The 22974-nt window shown below is 35.1% G+C and overlaps 4 protein-coding genes across 10 annotated transcripts; 2 read left to right on the top strand and 2 right to left on the bottom strand.

The window, feature by feature from the left end:
• The first annotated feature begins 100 nt into the window (after positions 1-100).
• Positions 101-847, top strand: LOC142554474 (uncharacterized). Its single transcript, XM_075665141.1, has one exon. The coding sequence runs from the start codon at positions 183-185 to the stop codon at positions 627-629; it is 447 nt and encodes a 148-aa protein (XP_075521256.1). The 5' UTR covers positions 101-182; the 3' UTR covers positions 630-847.
• A 2234-nt stretch (positions 848-3081) lies between these two features.
• Positions 3082-5412, bottom strand: LOC142553377 (exocyst complex component EXO70B1-like). The gene has a single exon (XM_075663589.1). The coding sequence runs from the start codon at positions 5141-5143 to the stop codon at positions 3242-3244; it is 1902 nt and encodes a 633-aa protein (XP_075519704.1). The 5' UTR covers positions 5144-5412; the 3' UTR covers positions 3082-3241.
• Positions 5413-6348: 936 nt separating this feature from the next.
• LOC142553376 (sorting nexin 2B-like) lies at positions 6349-12195 on the bottom strand. The gene is made up of 5 exons (XM_075663588.1): positions 11076-12195; positions 10694-10903; positions 9942-10202; positions 8372-8458; positions 6349-6778 (listed from the first exon to the last, which is right to left on the bottom strand). The coding sequence occupies exons 1-5, from the start codon at positions 12072-12074 to the stop codon at positions 6698-6700; spliced, it is 1638 nt and encodes a 545-aa protein (XP_075519703.1). The 5' UTR covers positions 12075-12195; the 3' UTR covers positions 6349-6697.
• Positions 12196-16337: 4142 nt separating this feature from the next.
• LOC142553375 (N-terminal acetyltransferase B complex auxiliary subunit NAA25-like) lies at positions 16338-22489 on the top strand. Of its 7 annotated transcripts, none has more exons than XM_075663582.1 (12): positions 16338-16735; positions 16817-16976; positions 17057-17175; positions 17328-17402; positions 18421-18514; positions 18617-18735; positions 19072-19142; positions 19684-19816; positions 19902-20077; positions 20577-20779; positions 21599-21684; positions 22413-22489. In XM_075663582.1, the coding sequence occupies exons 1-11, from the start codon at positions 16589-16591 to the stop codon at positions 21622-21624; spliced, it is 1323 nt and encodes a 440-aa protein (XP_075519697.1). In that variant the 5' UTR covers positions 16338-16588; the 3' UTR covers positions 21625-21684; positions 22413-22489. The 7 variants fall into 7 exon arrangements, with proteins under 7 accessions (XP_075519697.1, XP_075519696.1, XP_075519701.1 ...); XM_075663581.1 differs by having other exon boundaries at positions 21587-21684; XM_075663586.1 differs by lacking the exon at positions 22413-22489 and having other exon boundaries at positions 20557-20779.
• The last annotated feature ends 485 nt before the right edge of the window (positions 22490-22974 follow it).

Here is a 22974-nt window from a genome sequence, read left to right as displayed (position 1 = left end):
ATTTAATTCAAAAAATCAATGATTATTACTCTAAATAAATAAATAAATAAATATATATATATATATATATATATATATAAACTCCCAATCCACATTCAAATTGGAACTCTTGTAAAAATAAGATAAGCGGTAGCAATTGATTGAATTTTCGCGAAATCTGGGTGTAGATTGGAATTCTGATAATGGGAAATAGCTTGAGGTGCTGTTTGGCATGCGTCCTTCCATTCGGGGCACTGGACTTGATCCGGATAGTTCACTTAAACGGGTACGTGGAGGAGTTGTCGGGTCCAGCCACGGCGGCGCAGGTGCTGAAGAACAACCCGAATCACGTTCTGACCAATCCCAGCTCCCAGGACGTGGGTCGTCGGATCTTGATCCTGTCACCCGAGTCCGATCTCAAACGGGGATCCATTTACTTCTTGATACCCACATCTTCTTTGCCTAAAAATGTCAGTAACAAAAAGACACTCCCCAACAGCGGAAAGGGTAGCAATATTTCGCAGAAAGATGTAATTATCAGCAATGAGTCGCGTGACTTTTCGAAGGAATCGGGGAAGCGATCGTCCTGTAAAAGAAAAGCCAACGTCGGAGTGTGGACGCCTAATCTGCACAGCATTTCCGAGGATTAATAAGTGGTTTTCGACCTTTTTGGGTTCACTTTTGAACTATTTATTTAATTTTCTTTGGGGTTTTTTTTTTCTTCTTTTTTTTGCCTTGTGGATAGTATTTTGGCTTAAACTTCTCACCAAAATAATGCCTAATGTGTACTAGAGAGAGTTGCGAACCATGGGCTTGTGCTGTGGTTCGAATTATTGTAAAGGAATGGTTTTTCCTCTTTCTTGTAACATTTTCATTTTGGATCCAACAAAATTAAAATCACTCAATTGTGAAAGTCTCACTTCCTTACAATTGGGTATGTGGTTTCGAGGTGAACTTTTTTTTGACATAGCGGAAAAGATAAATCGAGAGATATGCATGAATATGTAGTAATCCGATTAAGAGGACAACAAACACCGATCTCCACGGTGTTCTTGGTGGACTTTGTTTTGGTGACACTCGTGAATCCCTGGTCAACTTAACTACTTACAAGGTTTATACGCAAGAGTAATGCATTCTTCCCAATTGAAATAATCAAGATTTATCATACACCGTATCATGGTTTAGCTGGCATGGATGCGATTGAAATGTCCGAGATGTTATTATATAAATAATTAATGATTAGAATTAGTAAATAATTAATAAATTTAAATATATCACGTTAATTCATATCAGTGAATAATTCTTTTAAAAATTATTCATGTTTTGATTAATTTTTAAAAGAATTATTCATTGATATAAATTAACGTGATATAGTTAAATTTTCTATCAATATACAAACAATTCACTTGAATTTTGACATTTTGAAAAAACATAAAAACAAATTATTCTTTATATTGAGATAATATAGTGATACTAAATAAGTTTTACGTTTAAAAGAATTTGGAAACAAGTGTTCGAGATTATATTTAGGATGCAAAAACTTGTGTGATACGGTTTTACGAGTCGTATTTTGTGAGAGAGATCTCTTATTTGAGTCATTCATGAAAAAATATTATTTTTTATGTTAAGAATATTACTTTTTATTGTAAATATCGGTAGAGTTGATCCGTCTCACAGATAAAGACTCGTGAGATCGTCTCACAAGAGATTTACTCTAAATATTTATAGGTTCTGAATCTTAGATAGATTGATTTTTTATTTACAAATCTTGAAGCAGTTTTGAATCTTATTTAAACATTCAATCGATAACAAAAACAAATATTAAAACTTCCAAAAAAAAAAGATAAATATCAAAAGAAAATAACAAAAGCATATAAATATATATAAAACAACAAAATCTTATGCTGACAGAAAAAAGAAAGAAGAAGAAGTCCAATCGCCGGCCCTATACAGCAAAACAAAACACTTTTGATAAATGGCATTATTCATTCTCCACATGTCACGAATTAAATCAATTTGGCCCACAAGCTTTCATTTTGGTGCTTTCCTGTAATTGATCAATTAATTAATAATTAACAATCAACTAATTAACGCCGTCTATCCACATTTACAGAGATACCAAATGTCCAATATGACGGCATGATTCTAGTATAGTTTTTTGAGATACCATCTCACGAATTTATATCGAGTAGACACGTCAATCTGATCTATTTATAAAATAAAAATAATAATATTTTTAACATAAAATATTATTTTTACGTGAATTAATATATTATTTGTCTCATAAAAGTAATCTATATTACGAAAAAAAACTAATTTTTTATGAATTAATTCAGATATAAAATTCATCTCCGAAAATTACCTTGTTAGACAAGAGTTTCTGAATTATTGTATGTATCTGTTAACCGGCATCCATGCCCCTCTTCATTTATTTAATGCTTTGACTTGAAAACCGTACTTGGAATTTCTATGTACGAATCTCATTTATTGACGTTAAATCAATGGATATGCATAAAGTGGCATGCATCAAAGCATAGCTGTCTGGACAAAATTCACACATGCGTGATTTTAAAAAAATTAGTGGACTTCATGTATGTGTAACTAAATTTGAGGCCTTGATTATATTACGGGGATAGTGCCCCTACATGTAGCATGGAATCAACTCGTGAAAGGGGGTTGCCATGCACACAAATTCTAGTTCTGCTCCTGATATCAACTTCCATCAGCTAAAATAAATTCAGTGATGTTACCCATCCAATTTCAAAACTCAGTGCATACAAATACAATGTGGACGCACGTAGCAACCTAAGAAGAAGCGCAAGAAATACACAAAAAATTTCGGCTACTCTAGCAAACTATTTAGTGCCCGAAAACCATCAACTTGTGATGAATGGAAAAGTTCATTCAGCTTTAACATTTGAATGCTGAATTGAACTTTTCTTGGATATCAAGAATATATTTTTAAATCATATTTCGATTTTAATCATTAATCTTTTTGTAGATATAGTGTAATCAAGGGAAGCTTAAAAGAGATTTAGTTATCTGAAACATGTTATGGATACTTGCTTTTATGATCGAACAACATGATCTTGTGCTGCCTCGTGTCCTGAATTCACTATATTTCTGCTACAAATCCTATAACAAAAATATACATTTCCAATTCATGATTTCAAATACAACAGACAAGTCGTGTAAAGAGAGTATCTGTCATAGCAGATCGATTAACAGAATCACTCAAAACTTATAGTTTGGAAGCAACTAACTACAACACGAGCTTACTTGCTTGGCTCTCATATCTTCTTCCACTGCCACTCTGAAACAACTCGCCAATACGAGCCTCAATATCCTCCACACTATACCTAATATGTCTATCTCCATGCTTCCCAAAATCAACTAAGGCCTGCAATCTTCCTATAAAATTCCGGTAAGCCGGGATTAAACTCCCACGAATCGAAGCCCTCAACTCCTCTCCCAAATACTCATCCACGATCACCCATGTCGATTGAGAACTGCATATCTCCTCAAAGTATGTGTTGAATAAATTTAGCTTATCTCTTAAATTCTTGGGTGCTACAGGCGACAGAGAGTTGCTATCAATCTTAAGAACAGCCAAAACTTTGCTCCATGTACCTCTTTGATAATTCACATGATATTGTTTTATTTTTGCCTCATGTTTCCTTATCCAATCATCGCCTAACAGTGTCCCCAAGTCATTATCTTTCACTTTCTGCACAATATACCTGCCATTGTTCATCATAAATACAGAACTCAATGTCTTGTCCCGGTAAATCTTGGACTTGCCCTCTAGGTTACTCTCCAAAAACTCCATAATCCATTCCATTCGAACAGCTAGACTTGAAGAGGAGGGCAAAACTATATTGTCCCCTTTCCTGTACTCAAAATTGCTGCTACTACGAGGCCCAACGCTTTCCTCGAAAATCTGTTCTAAGGTTCGCCGGGACCGGCATGCAGCACGAAGATAATTCATCACATATCGAGTCATGGGATGTACACCCCCGCCAGGAACAGCAGCCTTTACCGGGTCCCGACGGATCAAATTTTCCAACTCCATAAACACACCTCTAATAGCTTCCCCTAGTCTTTTCCAGATAGTGATGACTTCATTTCTTAAAGTTATACCGTATTGATCAGAAAAAATAAACTCAAATTCAGGCATCAAGTCCCTTACAGCTTCATAAACATCCAGCACCTTGAACAACCTCTCGGGTGCCCGACTCCCTATAGACACTGCATCCGCAAAGTTCAGGAGCTGAATCGTAGAACCTCGGCAAACCTCCATAAACGAAAGGTCCGCTGCGGAGGAGAACCCCAAGAAAATGCGATCACACAGGCGCCGCTCGCTTGGAAAAAGAATCCTGAGAGCAACATTAATGGCTTTGACCCATTTCTCAATTTCATCTTCCAGCTGCGCCCACTGCATTTTCTGAACCTCGTCGATGCTCAGCTTCTGCAGACCCAGTCTAGAAAAGCTCTCCTCCAAGAATTCCCTCCGGTAGGTGCTGTACACGTGGGAGCATTCCTTCAGATACCCCGCCACCACCATCCTCTTTGCGATCTCATGCAACTCCCCTATAGTACCTGCCGGCAGCGCGTCGATTATTATGTCGTAATCCGTGACTGGCTGTGCCAAGGGGATGAAATTATCGTCATCTTCCACAGAAACGTCGTCGTCGTCGGAGTAGTAGTCGTGATGATGAGCTGACTCGCCGCGAGTCAAGTCGAATGAGTCGGCCCCGCGTTCGACGAGGGTTCTAAACTCATCTTCCAAGCGAAACATGGATTGCTGAAGTAGATCCTCGGCTCGGTCGAGGTAAGATGAGATGTTCTTGTCATCGGCTAAAGGGGTCCAATCACGGATGGAGGCAATTAATTGGTCGACAGAATCAAGAAAAGCCGAAGAATCGGCAGAATTCGACCATATGGATCGGTCTGAGGAGATATAACCGGAGATCTGACGGTCGAGAGAGTTGAGGATCTGTTCCACATCGTCGTCGGAGAGCTTTTCGGTCAGCTTCTCACGCAATCTTCCATCGAAGTTGGAAAAAATCTTAATAATATCGTCAGCCATGGTCTCGGTACGGCCAAGAGACTTGGCTATCTGGCGAGCAATAGCAACAAGCTTCTCCTCGCCGTTATCCGCCATTGCTGGAGCTTCAATTACTCTATGTATTCACCTGCAATTGCGAAAAAGGAACTATATGAGTTCGAAGGACGTTGGGAAAGGAGAAAGGGTGGAGTGGAGCCCACGGGAAACGCGGTTTCTTGGACTGATTTTATGGGTGAAAAAAGACGGGCATTAAAGCCAAAGTTGAAGGGGATGATGGCCCATAAAGAGAGGAGTGAAGGAAGACAGAAAGCATTTTGGAAGTTGAGCATTTCGCTTCAAATTTTGGCTTTTTTTGTCAAAAATGATGTTCATGCACACACGCTTCTGGCTTTTTTTTAAATAAAAAATCGGTGACGACGCTGAATAAAAAAAAAAAAAGAAGTGATGGTGGTCAAGTGAAATCTCGCATCATCAAAATTATAAGAGAAAATGTTGGCATTTAAATAGACGTATAATAACTCTTTGAGACGTATTTTAAGATCACTAACTAAAGTCAACAATATCACAAATGAATTAGAACGTTATATTTGAAATCAGAGCGATTTCACGTGAATTTGGGATGTTAAAGCCAAATCTCAGATAGGACGGTGAGTTTCAAAAGTAGAGTGAAGACCTTTAGACGAAATTTTACGTCGCTAAACCGCAAAAGAGATGTTGAGCATTTAAATGAACTGTAGTAACTTCTTGTGACTTATTCTAAAGTCGTGATGTCACTGTCTAAAACGGACGATATCCCAAGTGAGCTGAATATTTACAATAAATTTTGATTCTTTCGAGTACTTATTTTCGAACATTAATTCAAATAGTTTGCAAATAATTTGAATCTTTCGAGCTGGAGCTGAATTCAAACTTGAACTTTAATTTGAACCGGAATTCGAACCAATTTTTTTTAAAATTTTCATGTTTCGAATGGAGCTCGAATAGAACTAATTCAAGCCGAATTCAAGACTTCAAATTTTCATCATATTCGACTTGATTTAATTCGTTTACATCTCTTATGTCCCCATGTTTTTCATACACTTCTTTTCCTAAACAGATTTAACTAGAATGAAATATCACTCCACAAAATAGTCCTTTCAACACTGGAAAGAACAAATCCATTATCAGACATTAAAAGATAAAGAAAAGTACAAATAACACGAATCATGGCAACAAAAAACACCTCATAACCCGATTAAAATAATAATTTTTTTTCAAAAAATAAAACCCCATAACATTTTCAGTAGCATAAGACTGCAAGTACTAAAGAGTATATCAAAATGGTTAATGAACTCAATATGGTTGTCAAAAAACATATATCCGTTACACATGACAGTTGTGGTGATTCACAAACACCACTTGCGTCTAAAAACAGAACTTATTTCGGGTTTCCACCAAGAACTTGTGAAAGACTCGAATATCTTTTTCTATAAGAAAAATTATCTTACAGCAACTCCATAAGAGCTGTAAGGACACCTAAACACGGTGTTGTAACCCAAGAAGAATGATTTTGAAGTGCAAAGGCGAGAATTAATAAAGGACTACAATCATAAACTTAAAATCTAAAAAAACAAAGTAAAAGTTCAAATCCGTGTAATATACAGTTCGTTTTTACATTCTCTTTTTAGCGTACATAGTCGTCTGATCTGCCACTTTAACCCACTCATTTGCAATTTTTTCTGTGTATGCTACCTGTTTGATCACAAGAAAAGGCTATGCATAAGGGATAGGTACAGTTATATCAAAATGAGATGTATACATAATACTTGAGCAAGCAGCATTTTCGACAAGCTGGCACACACGAATAACAAATGAAACTGTTCAAACACATTCACAAGAAGCAATTTACGAATTGTGTTGTTCACATTAAATAGAAATGAAGCTCTACTTAAAGATTTTAACTAATTTTATCATGACTTGAACTTTTCACGTATGCAGCATTCCATTTAAACAAGAAAACAATTAATTCTTGGTGCCAATATAGGAGATGGGGAAGGAAAAGTATATGTGTTCTTTTTATTTCCGATAAATAAACATAATTGAAACTGGATTTGGGAATCTTGCCCTTGTCATGGATTCTTCCACAAATTATAGAATCCCACCCAGATGGCACGGAAAACACGAATATCAAGCAAATTTTATCTAGGACATCACTACCAAAATGATATTATCATCTTGTTTCAAGATTGGATCAACTAGATTCAGAATATAATAACTGACTGTCTTAAAATGGATACATTTTAACCATTAGATTAGATTCAGTTCCACAAAGACATGGCTTGGCAGAAGCGGTGATAGAATCTATCTAGCAAAAAGTTGTGAAGTCCACGGCAATCAAAGTGTAATTGCACATCAAAGAATCACAAAGTACAAGAAAACCAAACACATTGAAGCGATGGTCCATTTTACTCAAGATGTGATATTAACCGCTCATTGATGTGTAGACAGCCCAGAAAGAGGAAAATCCGATAGCAGGATTGACCACTAAAGCTCCAGCATTATCTAAAATTAATTTGCAGCTTGAGGTGACAGCATTTGAAAGATCATGGAGATAATATGGTCCATACAAGAAGATATGAAGATTATGAGATACCTCAACCCAAATTATGTTCCATTTTAACTTTACACAGTTTTAAGTAAAAGAGGCATAAAAGCCCTTCAGTTTGTGAAGCAGAATCCTGCACCAATAGGACATGACACTATACTATTAACTATTCTCTGGGGTGTGCCTACTAAGGAGTTTCCTATCCCGCCAGAGTTGGCCAGTTGGGTTAAAAAAGTTAGGGTTGGAGTGTACAGAATATCAGTAATCTATAGTCTCTGGTGGATTCATTGTCTACAGCTCTTCGCGATTGGAGGAGGATTCACTTTGAACAAAACCAATTCAAGTATCAAATTTTTCCTTGCGTGATCGCATCCTCTGTCATATTTCATTATTTTGTGAAATTTCATAACAAGTAGCAAATAGATTATAAAGGGAAATGAAATGCTCCACCAGGAATACAAGATGTATAAGTGTTTTACATGCCTAGCATGCTCTTAGTTGACACTCGTCACATTTTATGAAAATGTGACAGTGCAAAGATTGATCCTACCTAACTACATTGATATAAGCAATTTAATTGTTACTAAGACACATATCAGAGTAACTCATTAGGTATGAATCAATTTTTAAATTCCCGATACTATGCTCCTGGTTGAATCTCATCTCAAGCCATAAAAATTCGAGTTTTCTTGCCAAGCATTTGCCAGAACCAGTATTTACTTTCCAGGAAGTGCAAGTACCTGGGTAGTGACAAATCCTGTAAGCATTTTAATGAAGTCAGCCTGTCTTTCTTCGTCGAGCCTTTGGATTTCGCTCCTATTATTTTCCTGCAAGCTCCCAATCTTTAAGCATAAAAAGGAAAGACGAGCAAGAACAGAGTGTCGATCATAAGTACGATTCTTCCCCTTGCCAAATGTGGCCAGTGGTAACTTAATAATATCAGTATATTGTATATAGCGATGAATTTATTGAATCTATAAGGCAACAAACAAGCACATACGTAAAAAAACAAAATTATCCACTATCATTTCTATCACACCCATTTAGCGAGATGCGGATGTGGCATGATGCAGTAGCCACGTTACTAAACTACATTTAGCAACAACAATACCTGAGACAATAGCTAGAGAATTATAATATCTACCTTTCTCTTCAATTAATTCACTTAAAGATCAAATAACATATGATAAATGTCCAGTTTTATGTTCTGGGGGCACCTTTGTTAGGATAGTGAGATAAATGGGGTACTAGAAAAGCCATCAAAGTCAATAACCTTGTATTTTTAATATTTTGGGAATAGATGAAAAGGATACATAATGTCCACACAATCAAGTTAGCTAGGCAAGAAAATGTTCCTGATAGTTTTGCAACTTGCAAGTCTTAAGAGTTGGCGAAAATGGTAACTCTTTCAAATTGATTTCTTTCTTAAACCCTAAAGATTGACCATTACTCATTCAAAACAAACTCTGTGCACAATCAACCGAAATCTTAGACCGGATCCACCCTAGGAGAAAAATACCAAGTCCATAGAAATCTAAATAAGTCTTTGACTTGGAAATGATACAGGTCCAATTTGAAAATTCAACCAATTCAACATCTATTTGTCGATCTCCTGACAAAAGGTAAGAGAAGGCAAGATTGCAATCCATCAGGTAAGGGCATGGCCAGAAACTATCTGGTGCCTCTTCAACTCAAATCAAACATAAAAAATACACAGGAAATTAAAGATCTCAATGCATATGAAAAGGACAGCTCGGGGCATATTTTTTATATCCAGACGGACAGACACATGGTTACAGAACAGATACTTGTGAAGCACCGTAATCTGAATTAATACAACCACCTGAATTAGCAACTGTTTATGAACCAAATGGCATAACAGGAAGAAAGGATAAAAACTGGTATGGAATTTGTTTAAACAACTTAAATCTCCAAGCAAATAATCGGGAGAAAAAATAACTATAAGTTTACAACTACGTGATCAGAATGTAGATTGAGACAAGTAATCAAAAGAATCCCATAAAGAATCAGTTATTGGACAAATATTTATATTTTTCCGGCACAATCATGAAATAAAAAATCAACTTTCATGCAGCAAAGGCAAAAGGGCACTCGAAGTTCGCCACGAGTTCAGTAAGTGACTCTAAAATGATGGCTAAAAACTCAATGCATGAGATGTTTATATCCAAAATACTAAAAAAAATTGGTGCTTCATTTTTCAGAATAAACAGCCTACCAAATTAACAAGAAATTGTATCTTCTAGTAATCTAGTTCACACTCTGCCAAGCCATGCCTTTAACAATATGTACCTTGATCCGTTCGTATTCTCTTATAGCACAACTTTTAGCATCGTCTGTGACTTTAATGGCATTATTTAGCTCTTGAAATTTACGGATCCTTGATTTGTCAGAGCCAAATAATTTAGAGGACGCCGTTTCAAGTTTTTCTGTTCTCGAACGCAAGGAATGCAATTCAGACACAAGCGTTTGCAATGTCAATAGTGCATCAGAACGGTCAGAGAATGCATTGTGCACAGCGAACATCAAACCCATGTATTCTTGCAATGTTTCCTGCAATAATTACAGAGGAAGGGGTGATTGCCACAAAATAGATACGAATGGAAAATTATATTCGTCTCTCTCTGTGTGTTAACCCGTGCAAAATTGATATGTACACTTAATTCAACGCTTTAAATTTTTGCTAAACCAATTCTTTTTTTTGGTTGTACTGTTGCTTGAGTAGACATTTAATTCAGCGTTTTAATTTTTTTATGAACCAATTCTTGGTTGTACTGTTACTTGAGTGGACCACACACGTATAAAGACTTCCCAGGAGAACTTATGGTAGGCGTGGATACAACTTCCAAGGAATAAATCACCAAACTATTATTAAAGAAGCAACATAAAGGGAGTGAAATAATCCGGGTGCTATTTGGCAAAAATTCATTCAATCGGCCAGAACAAAACACTCCCATGTCTCGAGTTCAAGATTACAGTGGGGTTCTCCCAAATAGGCACAAACTTGTGACAAAGCTTACCCAAAATAAGAATTCAGAACTTACCAAATGTTTCACGGCCTGTGAATTAAGTTCACGGTACAATCTGCTAGATTTGACGGCTGTAGTGGCAACATTTTTTATGTCAGCAGCCCTCGTTTTTTGAGTATTCAGTTCAGTATGCTCACTCTCAAATTTAGTTAATTTGATCAAAGTTAGCCCTAATTCTCCCATTGTATCTCCTATATCTTGCTGTGCTTTGACCAGTAATTCAGCCTACCAAATCATAAAACAGAGAAATTAATCTCACAGAAATGTCGTGGACAAATTGTGTATAAGCAGTCAATGCAAATATGTATAGTAGCTTTTGCGTAACATTATCAACCTTAAAAAATAAGGGTATGTAACCATCACATTTCACATCCAAAAATTTAGAATTTCTACTAACCTGTTTCGATGTGTTTGAAAGTTGCTGCTCAAGTTCCAATAGCTTCCCTTTCTTCTCCAAGAATTCCCTGTCATCCTCCTCCAAAGGAGACCTTGAGTTACCCCAATCATTGGCAACAGATTGTTTCAATTCTTTCAAAAACCTTAGCAAATCCTTCCCGTTTTTAGCAGGTTGCACCACCTCCTCAGGCTCGATCACACTCGTAGACTCCCCAAGCAGCTGCTTGGGAAGCCTCACCGCCCCATCCAGCACTCTCGACGCCACATCGATGCTTGTGGGCAGTGGCAATTTACCTTGTACTGTCAAAAAAACCCTCAACTCGTCGCACTTTCCAATAACGGGATGTCTTGCCAGCCTCTTCAAGTATTTCTCCAATTCCGCTCTCCTCTGCTCCACAAACTCCTGTTTTTGCATTACCTGACTTTCCACTAAACTTTTATCAGGCCGAGGCGGAATAAAAAGCCCCCGGTAACCGTCGCTCAACCGATCCGACAGCGTCACCACGTCTTTAAACCTCCTCCGCACGCTGAAATCCGAACCTCGGTAATCTAAAATATCCGTTTTCGTGGTGATTAGATAGGTGACATAAGTATTGCCACCCGGAACAATCGAATTGGAAGATTCGACCTCCTTTTGCGGACTCGAAACCGTGATTTTCAGATACTCCGAGCTGGAAGATTGAGATCTAGGAGAAACCGTCGATTCTTCCTCGAGCATGCCATTAACATTGGATTCTGAATAACCGTCGTGAAACGAGCTGGATATAACGTCGGCGTACGAAGCAGATTCCAGCAGTGATCGTGAACCACGAGGGCTCAGGATCAGGGGATCGGAAACTTCGGCGGTTGTGACAGTGGAAGACGGCGGAAGAAGGGGGTGTTCGACGGCGGGGGTAGAGGATGAGAGGGTGGTCACTGCGTTGCGGTAGCTGGAGTAGGATTTGGAGGCGGGAACGTCGTCGTTGGAGGGATAGATGTCCCCGAGATAGAGGTCTTCCATGTGGTATTTTCAGTATCTCTTCTTCTCCATGCCCGGGAAGGAGACGGTGGTTCCGGCTACCCCTGCCACTGCTAAAATCTCATAATATGTGGAAACAATTTGCAAAGAGTTTTAAAAAATTATTACAGAATTTAAATATTCTTGAGAAAATAAATTTTATGCTTAGTTTACTTTTTTTAAAAAAAATTACTTAATTATATAGGTGTCAAGATGTAGCAATGTTTCTATTAAAATATAAATATATATATATATAGCTTATGCTTATTTGATGAAATAATTTTATATTGATTAGGTCTTTTGTGAGACGGTCTCACGAATCTTTATCTGACGAGTTAACCCTACAGATATTCACAATAAAAAGTCATATTCTTAGCATAAAAAGTAATATTTTTCATGGATGATCCAAATAAGAGATATATCTCACAAAATACGAACCGTGACAACTTTTCACATAAATTTGTGTATTTTATATTATAAGTGCTACTAGGATATTAAATGATAGATACTCATGGGTAGGGTTGTTCATTGTTTGGTCTGGTTTTCCGTAATCTATTTCAATTTTTTGGTTTTAGTTTTATAAATATATAATTTGATATCAATAATTTTTCTTTGATTCCATTCGGTTTTATACGAAGATAAAAACTTGTATGAGACGATCTCACGAGTCGTATTTTATAAGATAAATCTTTTATTTGATTCATTTATGAAAAAATATTATTTTTTATGCTAAGAGTATTACCTTTTATTGTGAATATCGGTATGATTGACCCGTCTCACATATAAATATTCGTGAAACTGTCTCACGAGAGACCTAGTCTAATACGAAAACTGATGGATGTTGATCGAAATTAAGAATTATTTAAAATAGTGATATAAATATATTTTAAAATACAATATATTATCTTTTTAGTTAACTTTTTAAACACCTTCAAATTTAAATAAATTAAACAAGTCACACATGAATTTGACATTTATAGATACTACTTTTTTAACACCACATGATTAAATAAAATATATATGAAATATATATTGACCTCAAACACTTACTAAGAGATAAGATTTGTTCAAAATGTATTTGAAAAATATTTTTGTTTATTGCTAAGGTATTTTAAGGCACTAAAGAAATTTTTATAAAGTTTGGACTAATACTCTATATTTTGACAAATTTTAGGGATAATTCATATTAAAATTTTGAATTAATTAGGGGATTTTATACTATATTAATGATAATCACCATGAACAATAAAATTGACTTGAACTTCGTATTCTCCCGCTCATTATAGCAAGTCACTAAAGGTGGGGAATTTTAAGTTATTCTTTCTATGACCCTTTGAAATTTTGCTTGGAAATTAGATATATTCTCAAATTATATTCACCATGTTTTATTGGTTTCTTGTACACATATAATTATTGTATCTTCTCATGTCGATGCGTATAAGATATGTATTAATTCGATGATCACTCCTTCTATCATGCCGAATCCTCGAACATGATGATATCTTTTTTAATGATAAAATCTATCATCTTGATTGCATCTTATTAGAAAAATTATTCTACTTCTTTATTATTAATGATTTGTAATAGTCTGGGTGAATGATTCAATGTAATGTTCTTCTATAATATCATTACATTAAGTGTGATTCTTATAGAGTTTCACCAAAAGAGATATTGGTTAATCGTCAAATGAATAAACAAATGATGGAACAACTAAATGTTAAAGTGACCAACCAAGATGAATCTCTGAACAAAAGACTTCGATATAAAGATTGAGTTCATTGAACAATGTGACTTTGATCCCGATAACTTGGGTCACTTTCTTCAATAATTACTTGCTAACCTATTTTTTTCGTACCATCATATTACCTAAGTCCTTAAAGACTTATCTTCTATTTTTGTTTTATATATATTTTAATTTCTAAATCCAGGTATATTGGATCCGATTAAGGAAAGAAATATCAATGAAGTTAAGTACGTCGGATAACATATTAAGTCATTTAATCTATAAGTCAATTGCTTCTGAATATTAATAATTTTTTTTGTCATTTCGATCCATCTATGTTTTTTTATGTTAGAATGGTCTTGTAAAATACTGTTGTAGTTTTTATTACTTTGGACGATTCACTTTCACTAAAAAAATTAAATTATTCCAAATGACATATTTTGCATGCGATACCGCAAAATGAGACAAAATTCCCACAAGAAGTATCGTTAGGGAATGTGACATTCCTCGAGAGCTAGACCCCGAGTTGGGTGCCACGAATTTTTTTATGAATGTATATATGTATGTATAATAATGTAATAGAAACTACGCATACGCATTGTGTGTAATATATTACGTGAATATTATATATTACATATAATTTGGTCTCAAGTTCTTGATTTAATTACAATATTCTACCAATTAAATTAAATATAACATGAGATATATTAACATTATTTTTTATAATTGTAAATTGTTAAAATTCAAGCAAACTATATTATATTATATTAAATAAATGCACGAACCAATAATAAATAAAATATAAAATTTAAATATGATAATATCTAAGAAAAATAATTTCTTTAAGGGTCAAATTCAAGAATTAAAGTTAAAATTGAATGAAAATTTTGGAATCACGAATAAAACTTAGAGTAGGTATCTTGTGAGACGGTTTGATGAATCTTTATCTGTGAGATGAGTCAACTCTACCGATATTCACAATAAAAAGTAATAATTTTTCATGGGTGACCCAAATAAGAGATCTGTTTCACAAAATACGACCGGTGAAACCGTCTCACACAAGTTTTTGCCAAAAACTTAATCAAAAAGTAGTTATTATTTGAGTTTTTAGCTTTATCAATAGTATATTTATATATAATGACAACTGATATTTAAACTAATTTTTTTGTTATTTGCACTTTATTTATGAATAAATTTGTCACGTAATTTACAAATAATCAAAATATAGATAATACAAAATGGAGTGCCAATATCAACAACTTCAATATATAATATAACATAAATTTATGTGTGTTAACTCAAACGATAAACGTGTTAACTATAAAATTGTTAAAACAATTGACATAGAGCGAGTGATTAAAAAAAATCAAATCACAAGAGATTGAAATATTATTAGGCCGTGTTTGGTTCATGGGATTAGGTGGGTTTATGATTATTAAACCCACCTAATCAAACGTTTGGTACGATTTTTATTTAACCAACTCAATCCCTCCTATAAATGATTATGTTATATTAGGTAGGTTAAAATAATACCTCATTACCCCCTAGGATTATTTATCCCACTCTTAATCCATCCTATTTTTCAAATTTTACCCTTCTCCTAAATCCAAACTCACCACCACTTCCTTCCACCGACCATCCACCGCCAACCCCTGCTGTCGGCCGACCGTCGCCGCCTCTTCCGTCCGACGACCGCCGCCTCCTTCGGCCGACCGCCGCCGCCACTTTCGGCCGATCGCCATCACCTCCGGCCGACCGCCGCCGCCACTTCCGGCCTACCACCGCCGTCGCTTCCGGCCGACCGTCGCCCCCGCCCCCCGCCGACACACAAATAGAAGGACAATTTTGTCAATTCAGCAAAAAATTATTAATTATCACATTAATATTATTTTATCATTATATATTATATTTCCACTTCAATCATTCTTTTTATCATTTCTCTCTTAATCATTTCATTATCCTATCATCCAAATCAAACGCAGCCTTACAGTAAAAATTAGTCCGTCATGCACTATTGGTTTCAAGGGTATATTTTAATTTTTTTAAAAATAAAATAAAAAATTAGAATAATAATAATATTTTATTTTTATATATAACAATATGACTTATCACTAATTTCTTTGGTCCAAACTTATCACACAAATATAATCGTGAGAGTCACATATTTTAGGAGCAAAATAATAATAAAAAATTGTCCACTTTCTCCAAGTACTAAATATAATTTATTTCTCACTAAACTCCATCAACCTCATTTTTAACGTTTTTTTTTTATTTTTAGTCCTTTCCCTTTTGGAAGATATAGATTGAATTTTTTTAAAATCCAATTTATCATGAAATCTTTATATACACACCACACCACACCACCATTATTAAGAAAACAAAAATTTTTGTGAGGTAGTTTTACAGATAGTATTTGTGAGACGGATCAACTATTAAAAAATATTATTTTTTATGTTAAAAATATTATTTTTATTATGAATATCAACGTAGTTAACCATCTCATTGTTAATCAGATATGTTACATATTTCTCAAGTCGAAAGAGTGGAGTTCATGGTATGTCTGTTCGCAGTTAACCAGTGCAAAATAAGCAGTTGCAAGAAAATTCCATTGTAGTCACGTTCATGTCCGAAATTGCCCTTCTCTACAAAACCCTCAACACTAAACTCCGTCGAAACTGCTATCCGCCACTACAAACCCTCCGCCTCCGTTTCATTCGCCGCCAGAACCTGTTAGGACTGGATCACCGTCGCCTTCGATCCATTGGAACGACTAACTTTTGACCGCGATTCATTAATGGCGTCGAAATTGGGGTTGGCGGGTGGTATTCCAGAGCGAAGGGTCCGACCCATTTGGGACGCCATTGATTCTCGCCAATTCAAGAATGCTCTCAAGCAGTCGGCTTCGCTGCTTTCTAAGTACCCCAACTCCCCATACGCACTCGTGAGTCTGCCTATATTTTTTGTGTCCTTTCCGCTTTGTGTAAATTTAGCAAGATATCAGTTTTTATTGCAAACCGTGCAGGCTTTGAAGGCTTTGATATTGGAAAGGATGGGAAAGAATGAGGAAGCGCTATCGGTGTGTTTAAATGCCAAAGGTATTTTATTATCCAATGACTCCAGTAACGTCATTGACGATCTCACTCTCAGCACTTTGCAGATTGTTTTCCAGCGGCTCGATCACTGTTCGTATCATTCTAACTTACCTCTTGCTTAAAATTTACGGCTCTTCATATTTGGTGTTTGATTTTGTGTGAAATGGCAGTGGATATGGCCACTAGTTGTTACGAGTTCGCGTGTGGCAAATATCCCAACAATTTGGAGTTAATGATGGGCTTATTTAACTGTTATGTGCGCGAATATTCATTCGTGAAGCAGCAACAGGTTGATAGTGTTTCTTTGCAGCCTCTATTATTTATTTGACGTTGCGGTCATCTGTGAATTCTTGTATTCTGTGTCATATGTGAATTATTGTATTCTGTGCATATGTGAATTCTTGTATTCTGTGTAAAGTTAATCTTTTATTGTTGTCATAGATAGCTATTAAAATGTACAAGATTGCTGGTGAAGAAAGGTTCCTAATGTGGGCAGTTTGCAGCATTCAGTTGCATGTTTGGTTGTTTCTGGTCTGTATGTATATTCCATGTTTTATTATGATCTTTTAGTTCTCTGTTCTTGGGGTAGGGTTTTAATCAATGCTAACAAGCATTAAGGATGTTTGGATTCTTTTCATCATAAATATTTTGAAGGGCTTTATCTTATAAACACAATTACTACTGCACCACGGTAAATGATTTTTACTCACTACTTTTTTCATCAGGGGAAAAATTGTTTTTTATCGAGTAAAATTGCAGAAAAAAGTGAACACATGTTTTCTGCACACAGAATGGAAGAGAATCTTCATTTCACTCTATTATTCTCGTAGATCGTTTCGTACTCTGTGTGGATACCCACACTTTCTTCGATAATTTGAACCACTGTTATCTTTGGAAGAAAAATCGTAAAACTATCAAATTATTCTATCCAACATCTTTACGTTCATATATATGTTTTCGGTTATTCTTAGATTTGTCAAAATATTTTTGATGAACCCACCAAAAAAAAATTGAGGGAACATCTGTTTATTATTCTTGAACATTTGCAATATTTTGTTGGGGCATTCTTCAGAGCTTTCTATAAATGTTTTAGTTAAATTATACGAGGCAAACGAGCTGACCTGCACTTATTTCTTTAGCATTTTCATAAATTCATGACTATTGCATGGTAAATGGTTCTAGTTGTGTTGCCAATCTAGTGATTTTTTTATATTGATCCAATTGGAAAATAATTTATGGAATGCCATTGCTGGTTATCAGCGAAGTGTTTCAGGACATTTAACTGTTTTATGTCAACAAATATATTAAACATTGTGCAATGGTGAATAATAAATCTTTAGCCCATGACAGATAAATAAAGATAAGTTGCTCGTTATTCTTGAGTGGCTATTCGACCTGGTTAACCTGTTTATCATGTGAGCCAAATCAATAATGAATTATGTAATGCCAATGACATATTCTTGGCCATTATTTTCTATATCATATCAATGCTCAATTCCTTATATATTATCTTTGGTGTTTTCACTGGTCCAAGGTTTGCTGCAGCGATGGGGGGGAAAAGCTTTTTCACTTGGCTGAAGATTTACTCAAGAAACATATAGCTTCTCACAGCTTACACGAGCCAGAAGGTTTTTCTTTTGGCTGTTCATTGTAGGTTATCTCGAAGGAGATGCATAGATGAATGTGTTGGGGATTGTTTTGGTCGCTGAAAAAACTATTTTATGCTGCAGCTCTTGGTGTTTATATAACCCTGTTGGAGCAACAATCCAAGTATGGAAATGCGTTGGAGATTCTTTCTGGGCCATTAGGATCTCTTATGATGATTGAAGTTGATAAACTTCGCTTACAGGTATTATAAAAACTTTTTTTTTTCTGCAATGCATCTCAATGGCTGCTATGTTTCGATTTTACCATGTTCAATGGAGTCAACAGAAACTGGTTATTTTCCCGCTGTTAAGAAGCTTATGGATCTGAAAAGATATGTGATAACTTGTAAATGAAGTTTATTCGGCAAGTAAACAAGAAGCCAAGATGATTAAAGTTTTATTCAATTCACTCTAATTGAAATATTTGAATTTTGACCTGAATTATTTGTGCTCAGACTAATTGATGTTAGATTTTATTTGTTTATGCTTTAAAACAGTTCTTTATTGTAATCTTGTTTACTGTAACTCTAAGTTGACAGGGAAAGCTTCTTGCCAAGGCAAGAGATTATGTTCCAGCAGCTGTGTGTTTCCAGAACGTCTTAGAACTGTGGTATGCCTCTTGAGCTTCCAATTTCACGAGCCATATACCTGACACTTCCTGTTTATTTATTAGCATATTATTTAGTTATCTTAAGCAGCCTATTCCCTGGCTGCTTTATGTTTGATATTTCTTGATAATCAAAACATTAGATTTTGTATTATGAGCTGGTATAAGCGGTGGTATCTACAGTGTGCGGAAAGGGCCACTACACAACCTAGGGTTTTATCACCCTCTCTTTTTCTCTCAACATAAACATCTAGATACCATCAGAAGATAAGAGAATGGTGGTAAAAATTGTTATTTTTGTGAACCTAAGCTCTTATGGCATATTAAAATGGTGCATAGAAATTAGAAACGTACCGAGGTCTGATTCTTTTTCTTCAAAAAAAGAATAAAAAACGTCCAAGATGAAGTTATGCAATATTTGAGGATGAGTGGTTAGCTTTTTTCTTCTGTACCGTAAAGAAATTATTCTCCCTTATATTCAGAAAAGCACTCGAGACAAATATAATACATTTCTGAAAATATTTTTCTTTTTTATTGCTTGCAGTCCTGATGACTGGGAATGTTTCCTGCAATACCTTGGATGTCTGCTGGAGGACGAAAGTATGTTAACCAACACGACTGATCCTAATCCATTCATCCTTGCCAAGTGCAACAATATTCAGTTGGAAGCAGAAGTTGTAAGCTCCTGTATTTCCCAATTAGAAAAGTATTCACAACACCACTTCATACTGAATTTGACAATATTTTATCTTTTGTATACAGTTTGATTCGCGTATGTCAATTGCAGTGAACTTTGTTCAGAAATTAACAGCTGTAGGCAATAACAATTCTTTTAGATGTCCATACTTGGAGAATCTTGAAATTGAAAGACGAAAGATTCTGTCTGGAAAAGGTGACACTGACAAAATAGTTGAGGATCTGATGCAATATTTTATCAGGTATTACGTTATTTTGATTGGATCTATCATCTACCTTTGGCACATAGGGCTTCTATGTTGACACCTTCAATTCTTCTGCTTGCTGGCTCTGTTTTCACGCTCCTCTCCACCCTTTCTGATGTTCTCATATCAGTTACCATGTAAAAATCATGGTAGACTAGTATTGATCTGAGTTTTTACTTCCTTACTGGCTCACCGTGGAGCTCGAATTTGCTATTATTGTCTGAATGCTCAGTGCTGTGAAATCAGATTACAGCTAATTTGGTATTACTCCAATAACTAACTTAGATAAGTTCAATTTGAACCATTAGCTAAAGTATTAACATTATATGATCAGTTATGACATGCAGCATTAGTTTCTTCCATGCCAATGAATTGATAGTTGATTCTATACGTGTCATGTATTAAAGCTCTTCCCCATTCTTTGGCTTAGTAAGTTGCTGCTTTATGATCATATTGTTCATTTTTGAGCCTTGGAGATTGGAATCTCTGGACACAGATTTGGCCATTTGGGTTGTTTCACTTCAGACATTGAGCTGTTTCTTCAAGTTCTTGATGATAAGAAGAAGAGTGTGCTTTTGAAGACATTAGAGAAGGAATTGGAGCTCAGCAGCAGTGTGCCAACTAAAGCACTTGGCCAGTCCATAAGTCTCCTCAAAATTCAGAACTTAATTGGCAACATGTTCACTCTGCCAGTTAATGGTATGCCTTGAAACAATTAAATTTTATGAATGAATATTGATTAGCGTGGCAATTTTCTACTGATTTTTTTAATTATTTTGAATTAAATCTCCATGAGATTTGTTGGATGTAGCAAAAGACATGACAGGCTTGTTTGATTTCGTTTTGGGAGTTTGTGGGGAAAACGTTTTGAGAAAATAAATAATATGTTGGTTTTGTTTTAGTAAAATAGATTAATTCATGTAAATTTCAAATTATGTTACAAATTGTTAGATCAAATTATTTTAAAATTTTATAATAGTATATCTTGAGTATAATAATGTAGATTTCAAAATATGTCAGGAAATTATTGGATAAAATTATATTACAATTTAAGATTGGTATGTTTTGGGTTAGAACGTAATATAATAATAAAATATTTTTTGGAAAATATGAAAAGTGTAGTTAATAGTTATGTTTATACTGGGAGATTTGATGGGGGAAACGAGTTTTGGAGAAGGAAAATATATATAAATTATAGTGTTTAGTTTTTATTGTGGGAGATGGAAGAAGAGAACAAAAACAACTGCAAAGCGAATCTTTTTACTCTGTTTTTCTGGAGCCGTTCTTCATAGTTCACTGATCTTGGAATATTATGTGGCTCTTGTGCTACATTCGCTACTTCATCAAGTTTTTACGAACTTCCATATAATGTTACAAGTGTTAAAAGTTAACTCCGTTTAAGTATACAGTTTATGTTATCATGACTTTTGTGGTTTTTGTCTTTTGTTTATTATTATTATTATTTTAATTATAAAAGTTGAGGACCTAGCTGTACGCATGACACAGATGTTCTGTCAGAACCTTCCACTTTCAAAGGAGCTTGATGCGAGGACAGTATGTATGGTGAAGAGCTGTTGTCAATGGCATGCGATGTTTTGGTTCAGGTATTAGTTTGTGTTACCCCACAAATATATATCTGTTCTTAACTTATGTGCTCCAGATTTATAATCGTCAAAAAAAGACTTGTTGGGCTATCAGATTTTGGTTTATTTTTATTATATTTGAAAATCTGTATCTTACTTTCTCATATCTTGATAAAGCACATTTACTTTTAATTTGAAGTAACTGTTTGCTGGAAGTCCAAGACTCAAAATTTGGTTTAGGAGAACTTTGCTGGCTGTTAGAATCTGGTTCAGCATATTCCTTTCTATATTTATTGCAAAACACTTGGCACATAGCTAATGAAGTCAACATTTTGATGCCCTTATTTTTATCCCTTCACTTTCTATTATTGCTGCGCACCGATATACAGCAGGATGAAAGCCCTTAAAATTGGACATGGCATTGTAACCCTCAAACCTGTACATGACATGCAAGTTCTAGTAAATAGTTTGGAAATGTTCTATCTACCTTCTATCTACCAGTTGGTTTGGAAACACATGCCTATTATACTGTTCTTGTTCATTCTCTTGCTTGAATACAATTCCAAGTTATTTTGAAAAAATGAGAAAGTCTCTCTGTAACCTAGTTTTATAGACAAAAGCTTTTCTGTTTCATTTTATGTTTTAGGCTTCTTATTTCATTTTTCATCTTACATTTTCGTAGACCGATAATTGAATATGCAAATTTACACAAATATTTTCCAGTTGTAACCATTTAACTCGTGTCTTAGCTTTTTTGGCGTTCAAGAAATCTTGGCTATTTGCTGGAGTCTATCATGATTTTGGAGTTTGGTTTGACTATCCGGAGGTTAGAAATTGATTTTAGTGGCTTTTAATTCTTCATTTATCATTCTCTCATAGTGATGGCCAAATTGCAGAAATGCAATTTATCAAGTCTCTTGAAATAGCTTGTGGGTGGTAAAGATGCTGAAATAGATAAGCATTTTGAAAAGAATACGACAATAATTTTTTTATAGGTTTTGATATGTTACGGTATTGAGATTTTATGTGTTGGATTTGTTGAATGAATCATACAAGTTGTTTGTCTACTTTAAGCATAATTGTCAGCGACATGACAATTTTTCGTGTGGCAGTACATATCAAAGTTGTAATGCTACTACTATTCACATGTTACACAGTGGAAGTAGGGCCCCCTTGTTTAGATGAAATAGTGGATCCTATTTTTCACCACCCTTGGCTTCATTTATTGGCTGTTACCTGTAACTGAGTGCCTATTCTTTTATCACCTTGTGATCCTGAAAGGATCCTTTTTGTTCATTTTAATAGATGCCC

Source organism: Primulina tabacum, chromosome 8 (assembly GCF_025594145.1).
Source record: "Primulina tabacum isolate GXHZ01 chromosome 8, ASM2559414v2, whole genome shotgun sequence".
Lineage (NCBI taxonomy): Eukaryota > Viridiplantae > Streptophyta > Magnoliopsida > Lamiales > Gesneriaceae > Primulina > Primulina tabacum.
Note: the sequence above shows the minus strand (reverse complement) of the source record. Positions and strands in the feature narration are given on the sequence as shown.